We start from the raw sequence: 19,546 nt of genomic DNA, 5'->3' as shown, positions 1-19,546 counted from the left end.
CATCGCATGTCTTAAACGAATCATATTGTATTTCATTTCCCATGTCAACGGTACAGGCGCATTTACACGATTGAATTTACCTGCTCATTATGATTGCATTTACGCGATGGGGAAACAATCAAATAGCTAATAGTAATAAGTGTTAACCTTGGAATGATGTAACTGATGAACATAGTACTGGTTAAGGATTTTCATTTTGTAAAATTAATGAAAATTAAAATACAGTTTCGGCAAGGTAAGAAACGATTAATATATACGATATTTTTCAAACCAAAGCATTCGATTATATGCAACTTATATACTATGTGCTCAAGTTCAAATGCAATATATTTTAAACAGTTTGTTTCAACTGTATAAAATTCATTTAAAAAGAAGTTGCAACGTAAGTTTTAGGCAAATAGGACTATTATTAAGATGAAAGCAATGTTATGATATGTTAGGAAAAATATTTCAGATTTCCAAAGTTAGTTTAGTATACGCTAATTATTGCGGAGGTATATTGTTGTTGCCTAGTGACACGATTATGAAAAAGGATAGCGTTGATGGATGCAATAATCACTTTAAAAATTGTCTAATAGTTCTAATATGAAAACTACCAAAACTACCGACAATGTAAAAAGAATAGTTATTTCAGCTGCTGATAAAAAAAATCAGAAACAATTCATTTAAAACAAACAATGAAAGTAAAGAAAGGAAGCTGAGCAAAAACGACGTAGACAACACCGACAAAAGTAGTAACAGCATTGTCGCTGCAAGTGTACATGAATTACAAAAGCCAAGAAACAAAGAAAAATCCGTTCATACTCGTGTCGAAGGTTGTAGGAGCTAGCTTAATTTAACGTTTCGATACAGTTATGAATTTGTTTTGTTGCCTTAACTAAAACTGCAAATAAGTCAGCTATTGCAGACCAAATCAAATACGATCAGCTAAAAATGAAACAACATGCCCTGCTGTTTTCATAAACAATCCAATTTACACTGAAAAAAACCCCAAGCAAGACCGCTGCTTGCTTGACATTTTCAAGCAGAGAATTGGCAATATTTGTCAAACCTTTTCTGATTATGTCAACAATGATTTATTTGGAGTTGGCAGGGGGTGCTGAGAAGTAAGAGCTGTTAGAAGAGTAGGAGCAGGTTGATGAGCTGGAACATGTGAGGAGACGGATTTTGTGGACTAGGTGGATATATTTATTCAAATTATTGTTCACTGGAAATACAAAGTGCTCACTAATAATATTCTTGGACAGAAAAATTTGTTTGGAATGATACTGAATTCTGACAAGGGCATTTTTGGGTTATATTATTGTGATACATCAAAAGACTGTTAGCACATCGCCACACTCCAGGCAACTGGCACATTAGCACATTTGAGACTACAGGCACAGGAACACATTAAATATTGAAATTTATTTAGAATAGCACTGGAATTAAGTTGAAAGTTTATACCTGAAATATAACTTATAGGACTATTTTGGGATTTAATTCACAATACTGTATTTTTTTTCTGAATTTTGGCTTTGCTTTCTAGGAAAGTTATTTGTTGAATTTTGCAAAACTTGTTTTATTTCGCTCGTTTCTGTTACTTAGTTTAAGACCGCAAAGTCGTAACACTATTAAACCTTTGCAACTTTTACATTCAACATAATTGTACGACGTGTAGAGTAGATAAAACGGTTGCTAACAATAAAGCGTTGATTATTTAAAAAGTAGTCTTAGAATTATTTTTATGTTGAATTCACCATATAATTTCGTTTAAAAATATAAGGTGGAGAAAATAATTTTTTTTATGAAAGGTCAAAGACTGAAATCACAAGAGAAGGCAATTTCACAAAAGAATTAAGATTCACGCATTGTTGAACCTGGAAGGCAGCCTGGATTAAGATCGAAAGATAAAAAAGCAAACACAGAGAGACTTAACATGGAACAAGAAAAAAGAGAAATTAGTTTAAACAAGAGGATGTATTACTTGATAGAATGTAATATTGCTGGTTTAGGTGGGTTTTTTTTTATGAAAGAACACAGCTGGTCGCATTTTCAAAGGTGCTATACTTGATAAAACACCCCAAAGAACCTTCCATTAAATCAGTTACTATATCAAAAGAACAAAACAAAATCAGTTCAGAAATGTAAAATTCTTAGAGTCCAAAATCAAAGCAGTAAGTAATGTATCTTCTTTTGCCTCATATCACAGCTTTTGTATACGATACCTACGTCCATAATACGCGTGTTTAACAATTTTCCGGATCATATATGAACTCAACAGTACACTCACATAATGACGTGCACCTTGGTCAGTCTTCATACATACTTATAAACACTTTTTGAAATTCCATTATGTTTCATGAGTTGTTTTACGAGTAGTTTTGTTGCAAAAACTGAGATGGTGGTGCCTTCGAAAAGAAATACTAATTTTTGGCGTTTATTCAACATGATCAAGATTCTTTTTTATTATTAATCTTATGGTAATTGAACCTGAAACACATCATACATACATTGCGCTTTGGTCGGGCGATGGTCGTGCATAACAGTATAACGGAATCACAGTGCTTTTCTAGGTATTACAAATTTAATATTGTTTATGAACTGACCTGCTACTACTGAGGGTATTGTATTTGCTGAATGGATTTGGGTCGGGGAAGAGATGGGGGATGGACGGAGCTATCCTAGCAAAAACCTCTGTCATATTAGAGAAGAAAGTGCAAAGATGCATTTAAACGAACCTACGACACTTACTGAATCTTTAGACGTCAATGTTCGGTTGCCGGTATCTGCTGAAAGCATCTTCATCGGTGTGTGCATATTTGTATGTACGTGCACGTATCCAATCATGTTGGAGAAACGAAATCAGCGGTGAACGTCGTTGGGGTCTAAACATCAAACCATCTACGGGAAATGTTCCTGGTGGGTCGGTAAATCTGCCACAACTCTTGTTTGGTCAACCACGCGCTGGCGACGTTCGAGGTAGCCTTTGCCGCACTAACCAACTTTTCAACGGCTGCTTCACCCTTCCTGTAACCACGGAAACTGTTGCATATGATGGCCATAATGTTTGCTATATCAACATGATCCACCTCAAAGTGTAATCTTGGCATACATACCTCCTTTAATAATCCATCTGGCGATTTTTTTCTTCGAGTGTAGGATTAATTGCATTCAAGTCATGTTTGAGAGCCACGTTGGCACCTTGATGCACACTGATATCGATTAATATCATGCAACATCGACGCGGTTTACAGGTTCTTCTCATGGCGCTAGTCGGTTATTGGAGCCCATTCGTATATTCAACCGGTTTCCAGTCCCGCAGTAACTTTTATCCAGGGATATTCTTTTCGCCATAATATTTACTCCACGGTACCCCCTGTAGCATTGTTAGCAGTTATATTACCGACGCCAGCTTGTCATTTTAGACCCTTGCCCGACAGATCTAAAACGTGTGACAAACGTCAACTTCTTTGCCCACACCGCTATCAAGTTCTCGCAATAGCGGTTCTGCCATTAAAATTCAGAACTCGAGTTGGATTTAGGACACATGTTTTCATGCGACATCGCACACACAAGGTACGACGATAAGTTATACAACAACTGACATTCAGCGTTGCAACATTCAAGAAAAGATAACAAAAACTTGAAAAGCTCCGTGTCGGTGAGGCATCGACCACCCTGACATGGTTCCGATAGAAACAGTTCCATGTTTCCAAATTCTGTTCGCGGACGAGGCGCCGTAGCGGAAAAAAGCTGGTCCAATGAGAACGTTGCAGTTTAAATTTTAATGTCAGTTGTCGAGAATTCCAATGTCATGTGTTGAATCAAATTACATGTCCTTAAAGTTCTATTTCATTTTCCAGGTCGAGGTTTTAGATTGTGTTGTTTGAATTACACAGCAGCGGTTGAAATTTCAGTGTCATATGTCGAGAATTCTTAATTCAGGCGTTGAACCAAACCGTTTGTGTTGAAAGTTCCATTTTATGTGTCGAGTATTGAGGTCTCATTTGTTAATTACACAGCATTTGTTGAAACTTCGATATCCAATGTCCAGTTTTTATATTGTATCTTTTGAATTACACAGCGGTTGTTGAAATGTTAATGTGAATTTAAATTTCACGTGTTTAATCCAATTGCTTGTCCTTAGAGTCCTTAAAGTTCCATTTCTTTCCAGATGGAGATTTTAGATCGTATATGCTGAATTACACAGTAGTGGTTGATAATTCCATTTACATTGTCGAGGTTTTAGATTGAGTCGTTTGAATTACGCGGCGGTAGTTGAAATTTCAATATCATATGTCGAGAATTCTTAATTCACGTGTTGAATGAAACTGTTTGTGTTGAATGTTCCATTTCATATGTCGAGTATTTATATTTCATTTGTTGAGTCACACAGCGTTGGTTGAAATTTCAATATCATATGTCGAGAATTCTTAATTCCCGTGTTGAATTAAACTGTTTCTGTTGAATGTTCCATTTCATATGTCGAGTATTTATATTTCATTTGTTGAATTTCCTCACTAGATGTCGCTCTTGTAAAACGGCGCAAATGACTTTTAAGCAAAAGGCTGCTTGTCGTTGTCGTAAATACGAGTACATCTCTGCTGAAAGTATTGATCTTACTCTTATTTTGACAAACATTAGTAATGTGCTGCACGACTTGATTCTAATTTTAATGACATTAAAATTCTTGCCATTACGCTGATAAACAAGGCGGGTAAGCTCGAACCCTTAAGTTCTGTGACATTCTAACGAATATAGCAGCCCTCACAAATGAATTGGATTCAGCTGTTAACTCGTTAGTTGAGGGCAGAAGGGCAGTAGAATCAAGCATCACCAGATTCGATCGGTTGTCTGCAAGATACACAGCCGCATGACCCACCACAGTTGAGGACGAAGTGAAGAGTCTCGTTAGGTAAAGGATACACGCACGTGCTGCAACTGAACTTCTGAAGTGTACGCAACTTTTGTTTGAAGAATAGTATTCGATCAGAATTTGAATATTTGTCAATGCTAAAAAAAGCTATAAAATATTATTTTTTTAAAAAACTTGTTTTGTATTCTTGTGAGTGACGCTCCCCCTCCACATTTCTCCCTGCGAAGATACTGATACACAGTAAACTCATTCATCTAAATGTAATTAGCTAAATTTCAGATGTCTGCAGGTGAGTTTCCCTGTTTATAACCGAGTATAACCAAAATCATTCCTATAGATGCTTCCCGATATTTGTTGACACCACTTAGCCCTTTCACGCCATATCGTGTTATTATGGACTTAGAAGTGACATCCTGTTTTTCTAAATATATGTGTCTTGTATGTGTTTCCCTGTCCACCCATACAGTGTTTGGTGTTTAGATGCTTCCCGATAAGGTCACTAGCAGATGATATTCTGCCAGTTTTTCCTGGACGATGGCCAACCTAGCAGTTTCTCCTATATGCGACCAACAAAACTGACAATTTTGAACCAAAATCAACTTATAAAGTAGAGTAAAGCTTCAACAGACTAAATAGATAATAACAGAAAGCCTGATTTGCGTTCTATTTATGTATGAACGTTTTGGTACATTATCGTCAGATTCAATGAATTTATTTCAACTTCCAAACACCATATAAACTCAATGGTAAATCTGCCAGCATACCACAAATATGGCTTCTGATGACGTCATTAGGGAACTATCTATGAGTGCAAGGGACAGTTTCTATGCACAAATTTAATGTTACACCTGACTAATGGAAAAATTAAAACAAATACATAGTGAGGTCAAAAAGGTCCATATTTTTGGATAGGTATAATAAAGCAAAATATAAGAATATCATTCACTATATATCCTTAGATGTAGTCCTGCAGCTCACTGTTCACTGTTACAGTTTCTTCAATAAACAGCAGAAGATAACCAATAAAAGTAGATATTGCGTTGTATTGTCGCTCATCAAAATCAATCAACGGGAATCTTCCATATCTAACAATAACGCAGTTCGTTTAGCGAGAGCGACCTCTAGCGAAGAAGTTCCTAGTAATTATCGAACAATGAATGATAAGTTTAAAACTGTAAATGCATAAAATGTAATGGGGCTTTATATTTGAATACACAAATGATACATCTTAACACTCTATATTATTTTTAATTGTTACAGTAAATATTCTCATCGTGTATCATTTGTGTATATTAAGACCAACAAGTATTTCACTATATAAAAGAGCAACTCTGACAAAGCAAACTAAAACGTCCAGCCACTGTTGTGTAATTCAGGAGATACAATCTACAAACTCGACATACTAAATGGAACTTTCAGCACAATGAATGTGATTCAAGACGTGCAGTGTTGAAATTTCAATCACCGCTGTACACTTCAACAGCTCAAATCGAAGTTTCAATCGACGCTGTGTAATTCGTCAGATGAAATCTAAATAATCGACATTTGAAATAAAATTTCCAACCGCCGCTGTTCAACAGATCAAATCTAAAACATCGACCTAGACAACGGAATTTTAAGGAAAAACAGTTTGCTTCAACACCTGAAATTTGCTTCTCGACATTTGGATGGAAATTTACGCCCAAGAAACAATATACTACTTGGTTTTAAGTCCAAATGAATGTTTCTGAAGTGAATTACATCACCCCTTAGTTCCATATTTGCTCTCCAGGTAGTTTCTTCATGGTTTTGAATAATGTCAATAATATGTCGATTTCAAGCAATTTTTTCTTCTGTTTATACTCTTACTGCATAGTCTAAAATAACACTTCCCATATCATATTTCTTAGTTATTATGTCAATATCTGGTATAAATCCCGTCTGTTTTAGCGGGTTGTCAGATACTGACATAAGCGCATAATAAAAATCTTTTTCCAGATAAAAGTCCAATCGCCCTTATACAGTCGGTTGGAAAAGAGCAATTTCATCCTATCTATGTATGCTTCCATTGCCCAAAGTCCTAAGGTACTACGCGTTGCCTCCGTAGGCGAATATTTATCGAAAGCTTGCATACGTCGCGCTGCATATCTCTGGCATAACTCAAGATCTTTTATATTGGAGCTTGTGATACCTGACCATAGTTCACATCCATATAGGACCGAGGGTAGAATAATTCTTTTCCAAATCTTCAGACTTGTTAAAGGGTTCATTCCTCCGTCTCTGATACCAATAAAATAAAAGAGTTTAGCAAGTGTTTGCCTTTATCGCATGCTTCTTGTATCGCGTCGTTTAGTTTTAAGTTGTATTTTAGAGGTATGCCGGCATACTTCTTACTTTTGACTATCGGAATTGGAAATTTGCCGAACAGAAAAGAAGGGATACCAGTCGTTCTTTTGTTAGTAAACAAGATGGTGAAACTTTTATCTGCATTATATTTCAATCTCCACCTTTTCGCATAGTTAGACATTGTATCAAGCAGCTGTTGCATTGAATGGTGCAAGTTAGACATTACAGTTGTGTCATCTGCTAATACGACACAAGGCAGGTGGAGATCGACAAGTTTTAGACCTAGCAAAGTGTGATCTAATTCCGTGATCAAATCATCTATCATTACAAGAAAGAAACAGGCAGACAAGATACGGCCCTGTCCTACACCCTGCCTGATATCGAAGCGTTTGGACAGCTTGCCCGCAAATAAAGCAGAACTTGTTACTCTCTCAAACGAGTCTTTCGTGATGCGCCAGGTCTTCCTTTTGATGCCAAGTCTGTATAACTTGTAGAATAACCCGTTGTGCCAGATTGTGTTGAAGGCTTTAGCATTATCAAGAAATGTAGCATAGACAGCAGTATCTGTATCCATATAGTAGCATATATATTCTTTAATACATAACGCTGCAGTAATACTGCCGCAATTATTTCTAAACCCTGTTGCAATTGATTTGGAAAAGAAATCTGCTTAGAAAATATAAGTAGTTTACTATGTATAATTTGTTCTAGGACTTTCTGAAGTACTGGAATTATAGTTATATCACGGTAATTATTCATAACTAATTTGTTCTTTCCCCCTCCCTTAAATATTGGTATTACCAAACCTTGTTTAAAGTGGCACGGGTACTTCTCGGCCTCATACACTTTTGTGAATATAATTTCAAGTAATAGTACACTGCTTGGAGTGTCCGCAAACAGTAAATGCTCAGCAACAATACCGTCGTGGCCACATGCCTTATTTTTATTGAGAGAATTAATTGCACTACTGATTTCTTCTCTAGTGGGAATTTTATCAACAACTTATCAAAGTGTGAATAGGTTTCTTTACTCTGTTTTCTAACCTCTGCTAAGACCATCTAGTAATGATTCTCATCGTACAGATACGTATTGTCAGGTAGTAACAAACTGGTAAAATGATTTGCCCATAACTCTCTAACAGAGTCGTGGTCGCGTTCAATTTTTCCGTTTGATTCGATTTCGTGAATGTAATCACGTTTATTTCTTTTATTCCGTATAAACTTATAGAAAGTAGAAATATCGAGCTCTGCAGCCTTTTCAAGCTCACTGAACTGTTCTCTATGGTAAATTTCTTTAGCTTTCAATAATTCTTTTGCAAACAATTTCTTCGCTTTCTTATAGTTCGCGTATGACATATATTCCCATCCTCTTGGCCTATCATTAGAAATCCATACCCTACGTTTCAGCCGCATTTCCGTGTGAAACTTTTTTACGTTTAGTAGTTTCCAATAGGGGTTAGCATACGGGCAAAACCTCTTTATGGGGAGAAACCTAGACGCTGCTTCATGTAGAATCTTTACCGTGTCTTGAATAATAATTTCAATATCGACATTCGTCGCTAGTTCGGCCTTGTGCAGTTGCGCTAACAATTCATTGTATGTTGCTTCCTTATATCTATTTATTTGTTCTGCCGAGGCTTTCTTCCAATTTATGGAATGAATTATATGCTCGTCAGCCATTGTTGTATTATGTACAAAAGGTGTGACCAACTCTATTTTTACAGGATAATGATCTGAAATGTTAAAAGGGAGAACATCTATTATTTCTGCCTTAACCATTAAGTCGAATTTACTTTTTTGCAATAGTATATGGTCTATCAGAGATTTTGATTTGCCATCGGTTGAGAAAAAAGTAAAATCAGGCCCTTCACAAATGGATTGACTATTAACAGATACTAAATGCCTATCGCTCAGAAACTTTTCTAGAATAGTGCCTCTAGCGTTTGATGTTAGACAATTTGTTTTGGAGCTAAACAGTGAACTTAACTGACCACTGAAGTCTCCGGATAGTATGGGAATGCCTTGGTTACAGAAAATGTCAAACTGATCCTTCAGTTCTATTGTTTCAGATTAACTTGCAATGGGAAAATTAGTTGATGGCAAAAGTGCCCCGAATATAAAATATTTAAGTCTATCGTTACATTTTGTCTCTATCCCTAAAACTCTGTTGCTGCCAGCGCTCGACAAGGGATTAACGTGGAGTGATTTCCTATAAAAGATTGCCATTCCCCCAAACCATGTATGCCTTAGCCTTTCTTCAAAATTCACTGTTAGACTATTTTCAGAGCGTAAGAACGATTTAAACTATGGATGTATATTATCTAGGAAATTGAGCTGCTCCGGGAGAAGCCATTGCTTAGTAAGCACAACAATATCTACCTCATTTAGCAAAGAATACAAGTAAGGTGACCCATACATGACTCCTTTTACGTTCCATGTCATCAAATGTATGACTAGACATTTGTTGACTAAACAAAAAATAGATTTTCAACGCAAGTATTGCAAAGACCATAAAGTAATTGACCATAATATATGTACGAGACTTACTGCTCCTTTATTTATTTACGCCAGTACTGCTTGATATCCTTATCACCATAATCTTCATACCATTCTCTTGCCCATACAAAGTTTGGCCAAAAGTCTTCCTCTAAAACCGTCTCAAAGTCTAACTTGTCTACCGCGACTAAAGCAGCAAAAGTATCCTTTCCTCCTCTTACTGACCAATGCTTTAAGATATGAGCCTATTACTTCTACCCCTTTTATTTTAGCGTGATTTTTAAATACAAGTTCTCATCTCCTCTCTCGTTCTGTCAACCAGTATCCTTGACATTAGAACCCGCCGTTCGTAAGAGTTCCTCACAAGTTTTTGTGGTCTGCAGTTTCTGTTGGTTGTGATGACATCGATTGTTTTGTTTCCTTTATCCACATCCTTCGATGAGGTGCCCGGATTGTTTGCTAATGGTGACCTTCTCTCCCTGTCGTTGTTCCTTGTGTGTACTTGTGCTGAGTATTCTGATCGTGGTGATAACCACGTACACCGTTATCTTTAACTAATGATGGTTCTTCATTGGAGGTATTGGGTATAGTTACTGAACTGTCTTTTTTTATAATTTGATAGAGATGGTACTGAATTGTGTTCTGATAACTGTTTGTTAGATCCTTTTCTTTTAGATGCTTGGCTCACACATGTATTGTTATCAAGCATACCCGTGCTTGGCTTCTGTCTCGACGCAAGCATTTTCACTTCAGCTAAGTTGTTATCTCCTGTTAAGGAATGGTATAGAATAAAGTTTTCCTCAGCTAATCTCTCCTCTAGAGGTGCACTATCACATCTTACTGTCCTCTCAGCTATACCAGTCACATGATAATTGGCATTTTCCAATTTGGCCAGGTCGTGTAGGGATAGTTTTATATCTTTTAAACTCTGCACATCAAATTCCAAACACATCTTTTTTAATTAAGCTCTGTCCAAAGTTCCAAATTTCGAATCGATCTGAAGGTATATATTTCTTCCAGTCTGAGTTGCTATCTTTTTCTAAATCGGACTTTACATCACCGCTGTAACGCTTTTAGTTTTGTTGATGATACGTTAATGATAAGTCCTTTTATTTCTGGCAGAAGGAATTTAAAAAAGATATGTGAACATTACGAATTGAGAAAGAATGATAACATTTTTAAATTACCACCCTATCCTTGAGTGCATCTTAATGGCCATGTTCTTGCATATATCAGAAGGTATACCTATTCTGGTTTTATTTTAAAACCCAGTATGCCAGACGATAAGGATATGACGACACAATACAGAATGCTGTGTACTTCTACAACACGAATGTATGTATATTTTTATTCTTTGAATATAAAAATTAATAATATATTATTGATGCACAACATACGGAGCTCTTCTGTGTACAACGTTAGTAAATGTATAATCAAATATTAATTATTGGTTATAATAACGTCCTTCTTTTACTATTAACCATTCCAAGAAGGAACAGTGCCTCGATATTATTCTCCTACACCACCACCCCACCACCCGGTATCAATACCCCTGGCAATTTGTACCTCCTTTGCCATTTTAAAAACGAAAAGCGTCAAGGATTAAACAAACAAGCACAAACTTATTCATTTCAATTGTTAATTTATAATTTCTAACCTGTTTATTGCCATGGCGACTCGGACATTGTTATCTTCCTCGTATTTTAAACCAAACGGACGTTTTCAGTGTAAATAAATAAGAAAGCTCGCTGTAGTTTTCCTGTTTCTGGAAAAGTCTATTTTCAGTAACGAGGTTGACGTTTCAAGGAATACGCATATACTGTCATCTGCATCCAAATATTTGCAGTAAAAAATAATGAACAAAATAAAAAAGGGCTAGCGGTTTAACTCTTATGTACACAAGTTACCAAAGTGACGGAAATTCACAGAATTATTGGAAGCTTATCAAAGATGATAAACTACATCACTCCTGTTGCGTGGAACAAAAAATATTTGCCCACACGCAATATGGACGCCGTGATATTACAGAACCTCCCTTTTTGTTTGAAACGCATACAACCGGACAGTATTTGAGACAATCGGGTTAGAAGTCATAATTTATAACTAAGTTTCGTGCGTTTTTTTAGATCACAGAGGCTTGAAGTTTTTATAAATGTGGAGGAAGACTGCTGGGGGGCGGGGGGCAATACGATACCATATTTGTAAACAATACTATATTAAGTTAAGTAGAAATAATAAGTACGTAGTGAGGACAAGAATAATCAACAGTTAGAATTATATCTTGAAGTTTCCGTGAAACAGTGGTATACATTCTAATTTTCGGAGTTTAGATAGATGGAACAAATTAGTCTTCAAATGTCTTATACAATTTTGCTCATAACAATGACACATTCTGTAGTTGTATGTGTGTCTCTATATTTCCTACATACTACACATGTGATCTTTACTGTTTAAAATAGATTTGCTGTTTAATTAAGAAGGATGAATCATCCAATATGAAATAAAGAATTTCTACCTTAACTTATTAACCACTGCTTGTGCCAAACACATTCGAGTCAGTTTATATTACTCCTCGTGTTCAATTAATAGAAAGAAGTTTTAGGACGAATTATTTGTTTGTCTAATGTGGTTTTTTTTTTTGTTATTTTTTTTGTTTTTTGTTTTGTTTTTTATCACGGAAGTTTATAGAAGTTTATAGGCATAAATTACACTCGATAACCCCCACTAGGGTTATACAGAAGCACTGTATAACGTTTTACCTGGCATTGTGAGCTCAGGTGTGGCGGTAACAGCTATAGAACATCACTTGCGCCGATTACTCCCCCTACCTACCGCAGTAGTGTTTATACGTTGCTGTAGCAACATCGCTATTCATTCAGCCGTCTTCATAATGGATACATGTAGAACTCACTGAAGCGAAACGTTGTAATACACAGTTCCATAGCATGCCACAGTCAAGGGACGCACATGGGGCTATCCAAAAACCTAGGACACTTTCACGTAGGATGGATATAAAAGGTAAAACCACATCATGCTACCTGCTACGTTAAGTGTTTACATGATTTATATTACTCGTAATTGAAAATGTATAGATCCAGTTCTTACCGGGATTTTCATTTCTCTGCTGTGTCACTAGTCAGCGGTTATAATATAAGGCGATATGCGCCCGTTAGACGAAGGAAATATGTATGATTTTCGTATAGAATGCACTTAGGTCCATGCGGATAAAACAATATAAACAGACCCGTCGTACCTGTATGTAAACAGTTTAGTTGAGTAGCGATTACTTAGGAAAATGACGGGTGCGGCTCGTGAACTACTTACTCCGGGACCTGAATAGCTCGTATTGATATCACTCTTTGGGAGTATTTCCGATACGAATTTTGATTGATCAGTCACGAGGTGTTCCGACTGGGTCTTGGGACGGACTGTTTAAAATTATACTTACTTTTCATTAACTTTTTTGTCCAACATTAGCATTCTTTATTCAATAATTTTTTTTTAAAAATCGATTGTTTTAATCGTCGTTTGTTCTGAAGTCTGCTCCCACCCACCCCGCACTACATCCGTACTTTAGAGACAGCCAACACAATGAATACCCTGTATTCCCCATTAAATTTCTCGAACTCTCACATCACGCATCAAATTTCAGATAGTGTGTACATGATTTTAGTGTTTTATTGATTACGCAACGAAAATACGTTCTCCTGAACTCCAGATCACATCCGAGTCTAATACATAAAACGGGTCAATGGAACCTATATAAAGTCATGCCATGGGAATTTGGAGGGGCAGTAATGATATGATCAGTCTTGTTATGTGTATATTTCTTTGCATTATAAAATTTCATTTTGCTCTTTACTGTTGATTATGTTCTAATTTTGAAAATGTTCTCGAAATAGTTCACAGATGTCGCATCTAGTTAATTTCTTTTTCTTTTTTGCACATATGTATGCAGAGATTAGTTTTTAGATGTACAAAACAATTTATTACCTTACAACTAATATGTAGAGGACTGTCAGCGTTACGTGTACAAACGAACTTGCTATGAGGTTACTTCTGTGTTAAGATGACTGTCAGCGTTACGTGTACAATCAAACTTGCTATGATGTCACTTCTGTGTTGAGATGACTGTCAGCGTTACGTGTACAATCAAACTTGCTATGAGGTCACTTCTGTGTTGAGAGGACTGTCAGCGTTACGTGTACAATCAAACTTGCTATGATGTCACTTCTGTGTTGAGATGACTGTCAGCGTTACGTGTACAATCAAACTTGCAATGATGTCACTTCTGTGTTGAGATGACTGTCAGCGTTACGTGTACAATCAAACTTGCAATGATGTCGCTTCTGTGTTGAGATGACTGTCAGCGTTACGTGTACAATCAATCTTGCTATGAGGTCACTTCTTTATTAAGATGACTAAGCGTTACGTTTAGAAGCAAACCTGCTATGAGGTCACTTCTGTGTTGAGATGACTGTCAGCGTTACGTGTACAATCAAACTTGCAATGATGTCACTTTTGTGTTGAGATGACTGTCAGCGTTACGTTTACAAGCAAACCTGCTATGAGGTCACTTCTGTGTTGAGATGACTGTCAGCGTTACGTGTATAAACAAACTTGATATGATGTCACTTCTGTGTTGATAGGATTGACAGCGTTACGTGTACAAACAAACTTGCTATGATGTCACTTCTGTGTTACAGCTGGTTGGATATTCATTGTTATTAAGGGAACATTAAATACGTTATTGGCAGAGGAAATGAAAACTAAGTGCCATTACCTAGGATACAACGAGACAACCGAGCTGGGTTGCATGGGTAGGGGTTAGGACGAACATCCTTTTAGGTGAGTCCAACGAACTACTAAAAGAGCTACCCTGGTGCCCTCTATGTTACCGTTGCATGTAAATATACGTATAAATAGTTTTCCCCTTCATAAAATGTCGTCGCCTCGCCTACAAAGGTGAAAATGGCTTATGGTGATCCTTAGTTGTGCGTCCTATCTTCCGTTTCTCCTTCAAAACCTCACTGAGTTATGCTTTCAAGTCAGCTTGGCACGCATTTTTGGCGGCAGACTTTATATAATTTTGTGTGTGATGCTAAGTGTAATATTTTCCTATCAAAATATGATCACTGTGATTATATTTCATACTTCATATTCATGACTTGCTTTTAGAATTTGCAGAAAAATGAACCTTTTTACCTCATAACTTCGGCAAAGAGTGAGTTGGTTGATAATGTCTGTATTTGTCTATCCAATTGTTTCACATCGCCGACCCTGATGTAGATGTTAATGATATCACTGATTCTTTATATGTGGGCCCTTCTCAAGCTCCCACCTATGTTATATGGTAGCCTTTGAGGTGTCCTCCAATGTGGCCAAAAGTCGATAAAGTATTTTATATGATTATGTACTCCCCATATGTCTGTAATGTTGTTTTTCCGTAAAAGATCAAAAAGAATTAGCATATAAAATTTATTTAAATATATTTTAGAATTAAGGTTGATATTTTCCTTAACGTTGTTGGTACTTGTCGGGGTACCCGGTCAGGTTCCTCAACGTTCCTGAAGTCTAAAGGTTGAGGTTATGGGGGTTGTACTTCCTACCAGAGGCATATCCCTAGGGCAGGTTTATTTCCCCTGCTTCTTATTTATGATCTTTAGCCAAAGGGGCCCCGAGTGGCCGAGTGGTCTAAAGCGCTCACCGTTCCGGATCACTGCCATTTCACCTCTGTCTGCGTGGGTTCGAGTCCAAGGCTCGGCTAGCGTGGGTACGTGGGAAAGCCTGCCAGTAGCTTATAATGGGTCGTTGGTTCTTCCCTGGGTTTTCCAGGGTTCTTCCTCCACCAGTTATACTGGCCGCCATGTATAGCCTATCTTGTGTTGAAAAATGGCGTTAAACCCTAGAACAACAAAATCTTTAGCCAAAAAATCACCGTACGGCCCCGTGTTTATTATGTGTTCAGTACTATATTGTGTGGATAATACCTTGTTGTTTGTGTTTTGACTGGCTTCATAGTCCAATTGGGTTAAGTTGTCTACTGTTTTATTGAAAACAAAGTACAGATTCATGACAGCAAAAACTTTCCAGGTCTTTGGATTAAACCAGTACAGTGATAAAGCTAGAACAACAAAGTGACTTAAATACCTTGCAGCTCACATTGTGTGGACAATCAATACCTATGTGAGTGCTAGTTCCCAACTTATTTGACAGGTTGTATGGATAATCAATGGATATGTGAGCACCTTTTTGAAAAGTTGCATGGACAATCAATCGCTATGTGAGCGCCTTTTTGACAGGTTGTATGGATAATCAATGGCTATGTGAGCACCTTTTTGCCAAGTTGTATGGATAATCAATGTGTGAGCGCCTTTTTGACAGGTTGTATGGATAATCAATGGCTACGTGAGCACCTTTTTGACAGTTTGTATGGAGAATCAATGGCTGTGTGAGCACCTTTTTGACAGGTTGTATGGATAATCAATGGCTACGTGAGCACCTTTTTGACAGTTTGTATGGGTAATCAATGGCTATGTGAGCACTTTTTTGATCGGTTGTATGAACAATCAATAGCTATGTTAGTGATGTGCCCAACCTTTATGACAGGTTGTATGAACAATCAATAGCTATGTCAGTGATGTGCCCAACCTTTATGACAGGTTGTATGAACAATCAATAGCTATGTCAGTCATGTGCCCAACCTTTTTGACAGGTTGTATGGACAATCAATGACAGTGTGAGTGGATGTTTCCAACCTTTGTAAAAGACTGCATGGACAATCAATAGCTATGTTAGTGGTGTGTCCAACTTTTGTGAGAGATTGTATGAACAATCAATAGCTATGTCAGTGATGTGCCCAACCTTTATGACAGGTTGTATGAACAATCAATAGCTATGTCAGTGATGTGCCCAACCTTTTTGACAGGTTGTATGGACAATCAATGACAGTGTGAGTGGATGTTTCCAACCTTTGTAAAAGACTGCATGGACAATCAATAGCTATGTTAGTGGTGTGTCCAACTTTTGTGAGAGATTGTGTGGACAATCAATTACTATTTAAGGGGATGTGCCTAACCTTTTTGATTGATTCAAACTATTACTTTACGTAGTGCTGTTCCGATTGGTCACTTTTCGTGGACGTTGGTCACTTTCACTGCAATGATTATTTAATGGATTACCTTTGTTGTCCAAATTTAGATGTGCGCTTTTTTGTTGCTTTGGACTTCAGGCCCCAATTTTAATTGGCGGTGAAGTGAGCAAATTAATTAACGTTGAATTGACCATCAATCGATTAGCAGAAACAGATGCCTCAGCATTAAATTTTGGTCAGACTGCCAAAATTGTTTAAAACAAATGAAAAGGTGCCATTTCATGGATTATTTAATAGTTGTTGTTGTTGTAGGCTTTAACGCCATTTTTCAGCACAAGATAGGCTATTAATGGCGGCCAGTATAAGTGGTGGAGGAAGAACCCTGGAAAACCCTGGGAAGAACTACCGACTCACGAGGAGCTACTGGCAAGCTTTCTCACGTACTTACGTCAACCGAGCCTGAGACTCAACCCGACGCAGAAAGAGGTGAGATGGCAGTGATCCGTAGCGGTGAGCGCTTTAGACCACTCGGCCACTCGGGGCCACCTATTTAATAGTAAATGCAAAGTTAGCCAATATCCACCTCGCTTTACTTTATTTATTTATTTATTTATTTATGTATTTATTTACTTCTTGACATGCCAATGATTTTCATATTTGTTTGGTTTATTTATTAACAGGCTGATTAAACCAGACATTTTTTGGAGTATGTCCAGTCACCTTCATCATGACAACGCTGGAAACCCGGATAATCGAACATCATAATTACAAGACACTATTTGGACCCTGTCTTATATCATTCAGCATACCAATATTAATCCCAGGCTTGACATTAACTTTTATCGGCATTTATGGTAATGATACTAACTTTCCAAAATTTGGAGGATGGCATATCGCAGGGATCGTTATTTTGTCATTTGCTGTTGTGTTATTAATTATTGGTATAATTCTTCGATGTATATTCAAACCTCAGATTACTCCTGATATAGAAGCTCACCTTACTCCAGCACATTCCGTTTACGGACGAGACAATCAAGCTTTCACCTCCAAGGAAAGGATGATAGAAACTATGAATGGCATTTATAAAGGCCCGCCCAGTGATAAACACGAACAAAGGAGAGCATCATCTCCCCGTCCAGATGGGAGACAAGACAGTTCACGTACAAGAGGAAAAAGAAGGGATTCAAAACAAGCTGAAGCTTTTGTTCACGGCTCTCCTGCACGCAGAAGCTCCGGCGAGTCATCAGATAACACTTCCTCAAAACACCCAAATCAACCAAAATCCAAGGAGGAAGATTCATATAAAGGTATCAGTACTGTAGAACATTCGGAAGATTTTATGGAAAGCCCTTATTCGAATCTAGATCATTATCAGGACAATAGCAATGAACATGCGCGCTTGAAGGCTAGAGGAAACACGAAAGAAAGTAATCGAAAGCAATCCTCTGAGACCATCTCAAAGGCTAACGAAAGTGTTATTATCACGATAGACAAAAATGGGAAGCCTGTTGTTCAAAAGAGGGACAATCAAAGTCCATCTGACTCCAAACAAAGTAATGCTGTGTTCAAAGAAAAGGAAAATTCTTTACATAATCAACCAGGTAAACGGCGAAAGAAACGTCCATCGAGTGAAGGAGATGTAGATACGGAAGACAGTGTTATACAGGCAGAGGAAATTGAGAGTGCAGATACTGAAAAACGTGAAGGCCAGAGAGAGAGACAGAAGTCAAACCGACAAAGTAAAGACGAGTGCCGTGAGAAAGAAGTCTTTGCGCAGGATGCACCTGAAAAACACGAAGAGCGCAGGGAGAGACAGAAGTCTAGACGACAAAATAAAGACGACTATTTTGAGAAAGAAGTCGTTGCGGAGGATGTTCCTGAAAGCCATGACAATCGTAGGGAGAGACCGACGTCTAGACGAAAAAGCAGAGACGAGTACTCGGAGAAAGAAGTCTTTGCAAGTGATCCTGACAGCAGTAACCGTAAGGATAAGTCTTTATATAGCGAAGGTATACGTCAAACAAAACATAAAAGGCATAGAAACTCGTCCACAATGAGTTCAGAGGAGATAATACTCGGTTCTAACCATGCCACTACGACAATCGAAGCAACAGGAACAGTCCACACAGAAACGATCGGAAGAGTAGATACTCAGGTCCAATCCGCAGATTTACGGACAGACGAAGCAACTACATCGTAAGTATTTTAACATCCTTATCAGCAACGGACGTTGGATAGGTTCTTTTCTTTTTAATGTGCTCGCATTGTACAGAAGCGGTACTTCTTTTTGTAACCACTTTTGATTTCCAGTTCCGTCACTGGAAACCTTTGGTAAACAAAAGTGCTGAGACTAAAATACAAGTAACTTTGTTAGATTTCTAGTCATGGCTTTCCGCAAGATCATGTTTATAATATTTATTATATAAATTAACATGAAAAATGGAATTTATTTGTTAAGAAACATGAAAATGGGAATTTATTTATTAAGTAGCATGAGAAAGGGAATTTATGTATTAAGTAGTATGAGAAAGGGAATTTATTTATTAAGTAACATGAAAATGGTAATTTTTCTTTATTAAGTAATTGTTATTATTATTATTATTATTATTATTATTATTTGTTGATTTGAAAATCTTATTAAATGTCTTTACCTCAAAATGTATTTTAAAAATATGAATCATTATGCGAAAATAATGGTTGTTTTTTCGTGTGTTCGTCGTTGATTTTTATTTCAGCATTTACTGAATTACCTGAATATTTTAATTTTTATTTAGA

The 19,546-nt window shown here is 37.1% G+C and overlaps 1 protein-coding gene across 3 annotated transcripts in view; it reads left to right on the top strand.

The window, feature by feature from the left end:
- The window catches only part of LOC149802660 (uncharacterized), an 86,054-nt gene that overhangs the window by 55,792 nt on the left and 10,716 nt on the right, over positions 1 to 19,546 (top strand). The window contains exons 1-2 of one of the 3 annotated variants that reach the window (XM_089952028.1): positions 11,709 to 12,696; positions 17,452 to 18,967. In XM_089952028.1, the coding sequence (XP_089808154.1) occupies positions 17,499 to 18,967 (1,469 nt within the window). In that variant the 5' untranslated portion in view covers positions 11,709 to 12,696; positions 17,452 to 17,498. Of the gene's footprint in view, positions 1 to 11,708; positions 12,697 to 17,451; positions 18,968 to 19,546 lie in introns of those variants that run through there. The other 2 variants (XM_089952026.1, XM_089952027.1) reach the window with 2 other exon arrangements.

This window comes from Sinohyriopsis cumingii, chromosome 3 (assembly GCF_028554795.1).
Source record: "Sinohyriopsis cumingii isolate HCF-2022 chromosome 3, ASM2855479v2, whole genome shotgun sequence".
Taxonomy (NCBI): domain Eukaryota; kingdom Metazoa; phylum Mollusca; class Bivalvia; order Unionida; family Unionidae; genus Sinohyriopsis; species Sinohyriopsis cumingii.
Note: the sequence above shows the minus strand (reverse complement) of the source record. Positions and strands in the feature narration are given on the sequence as shown.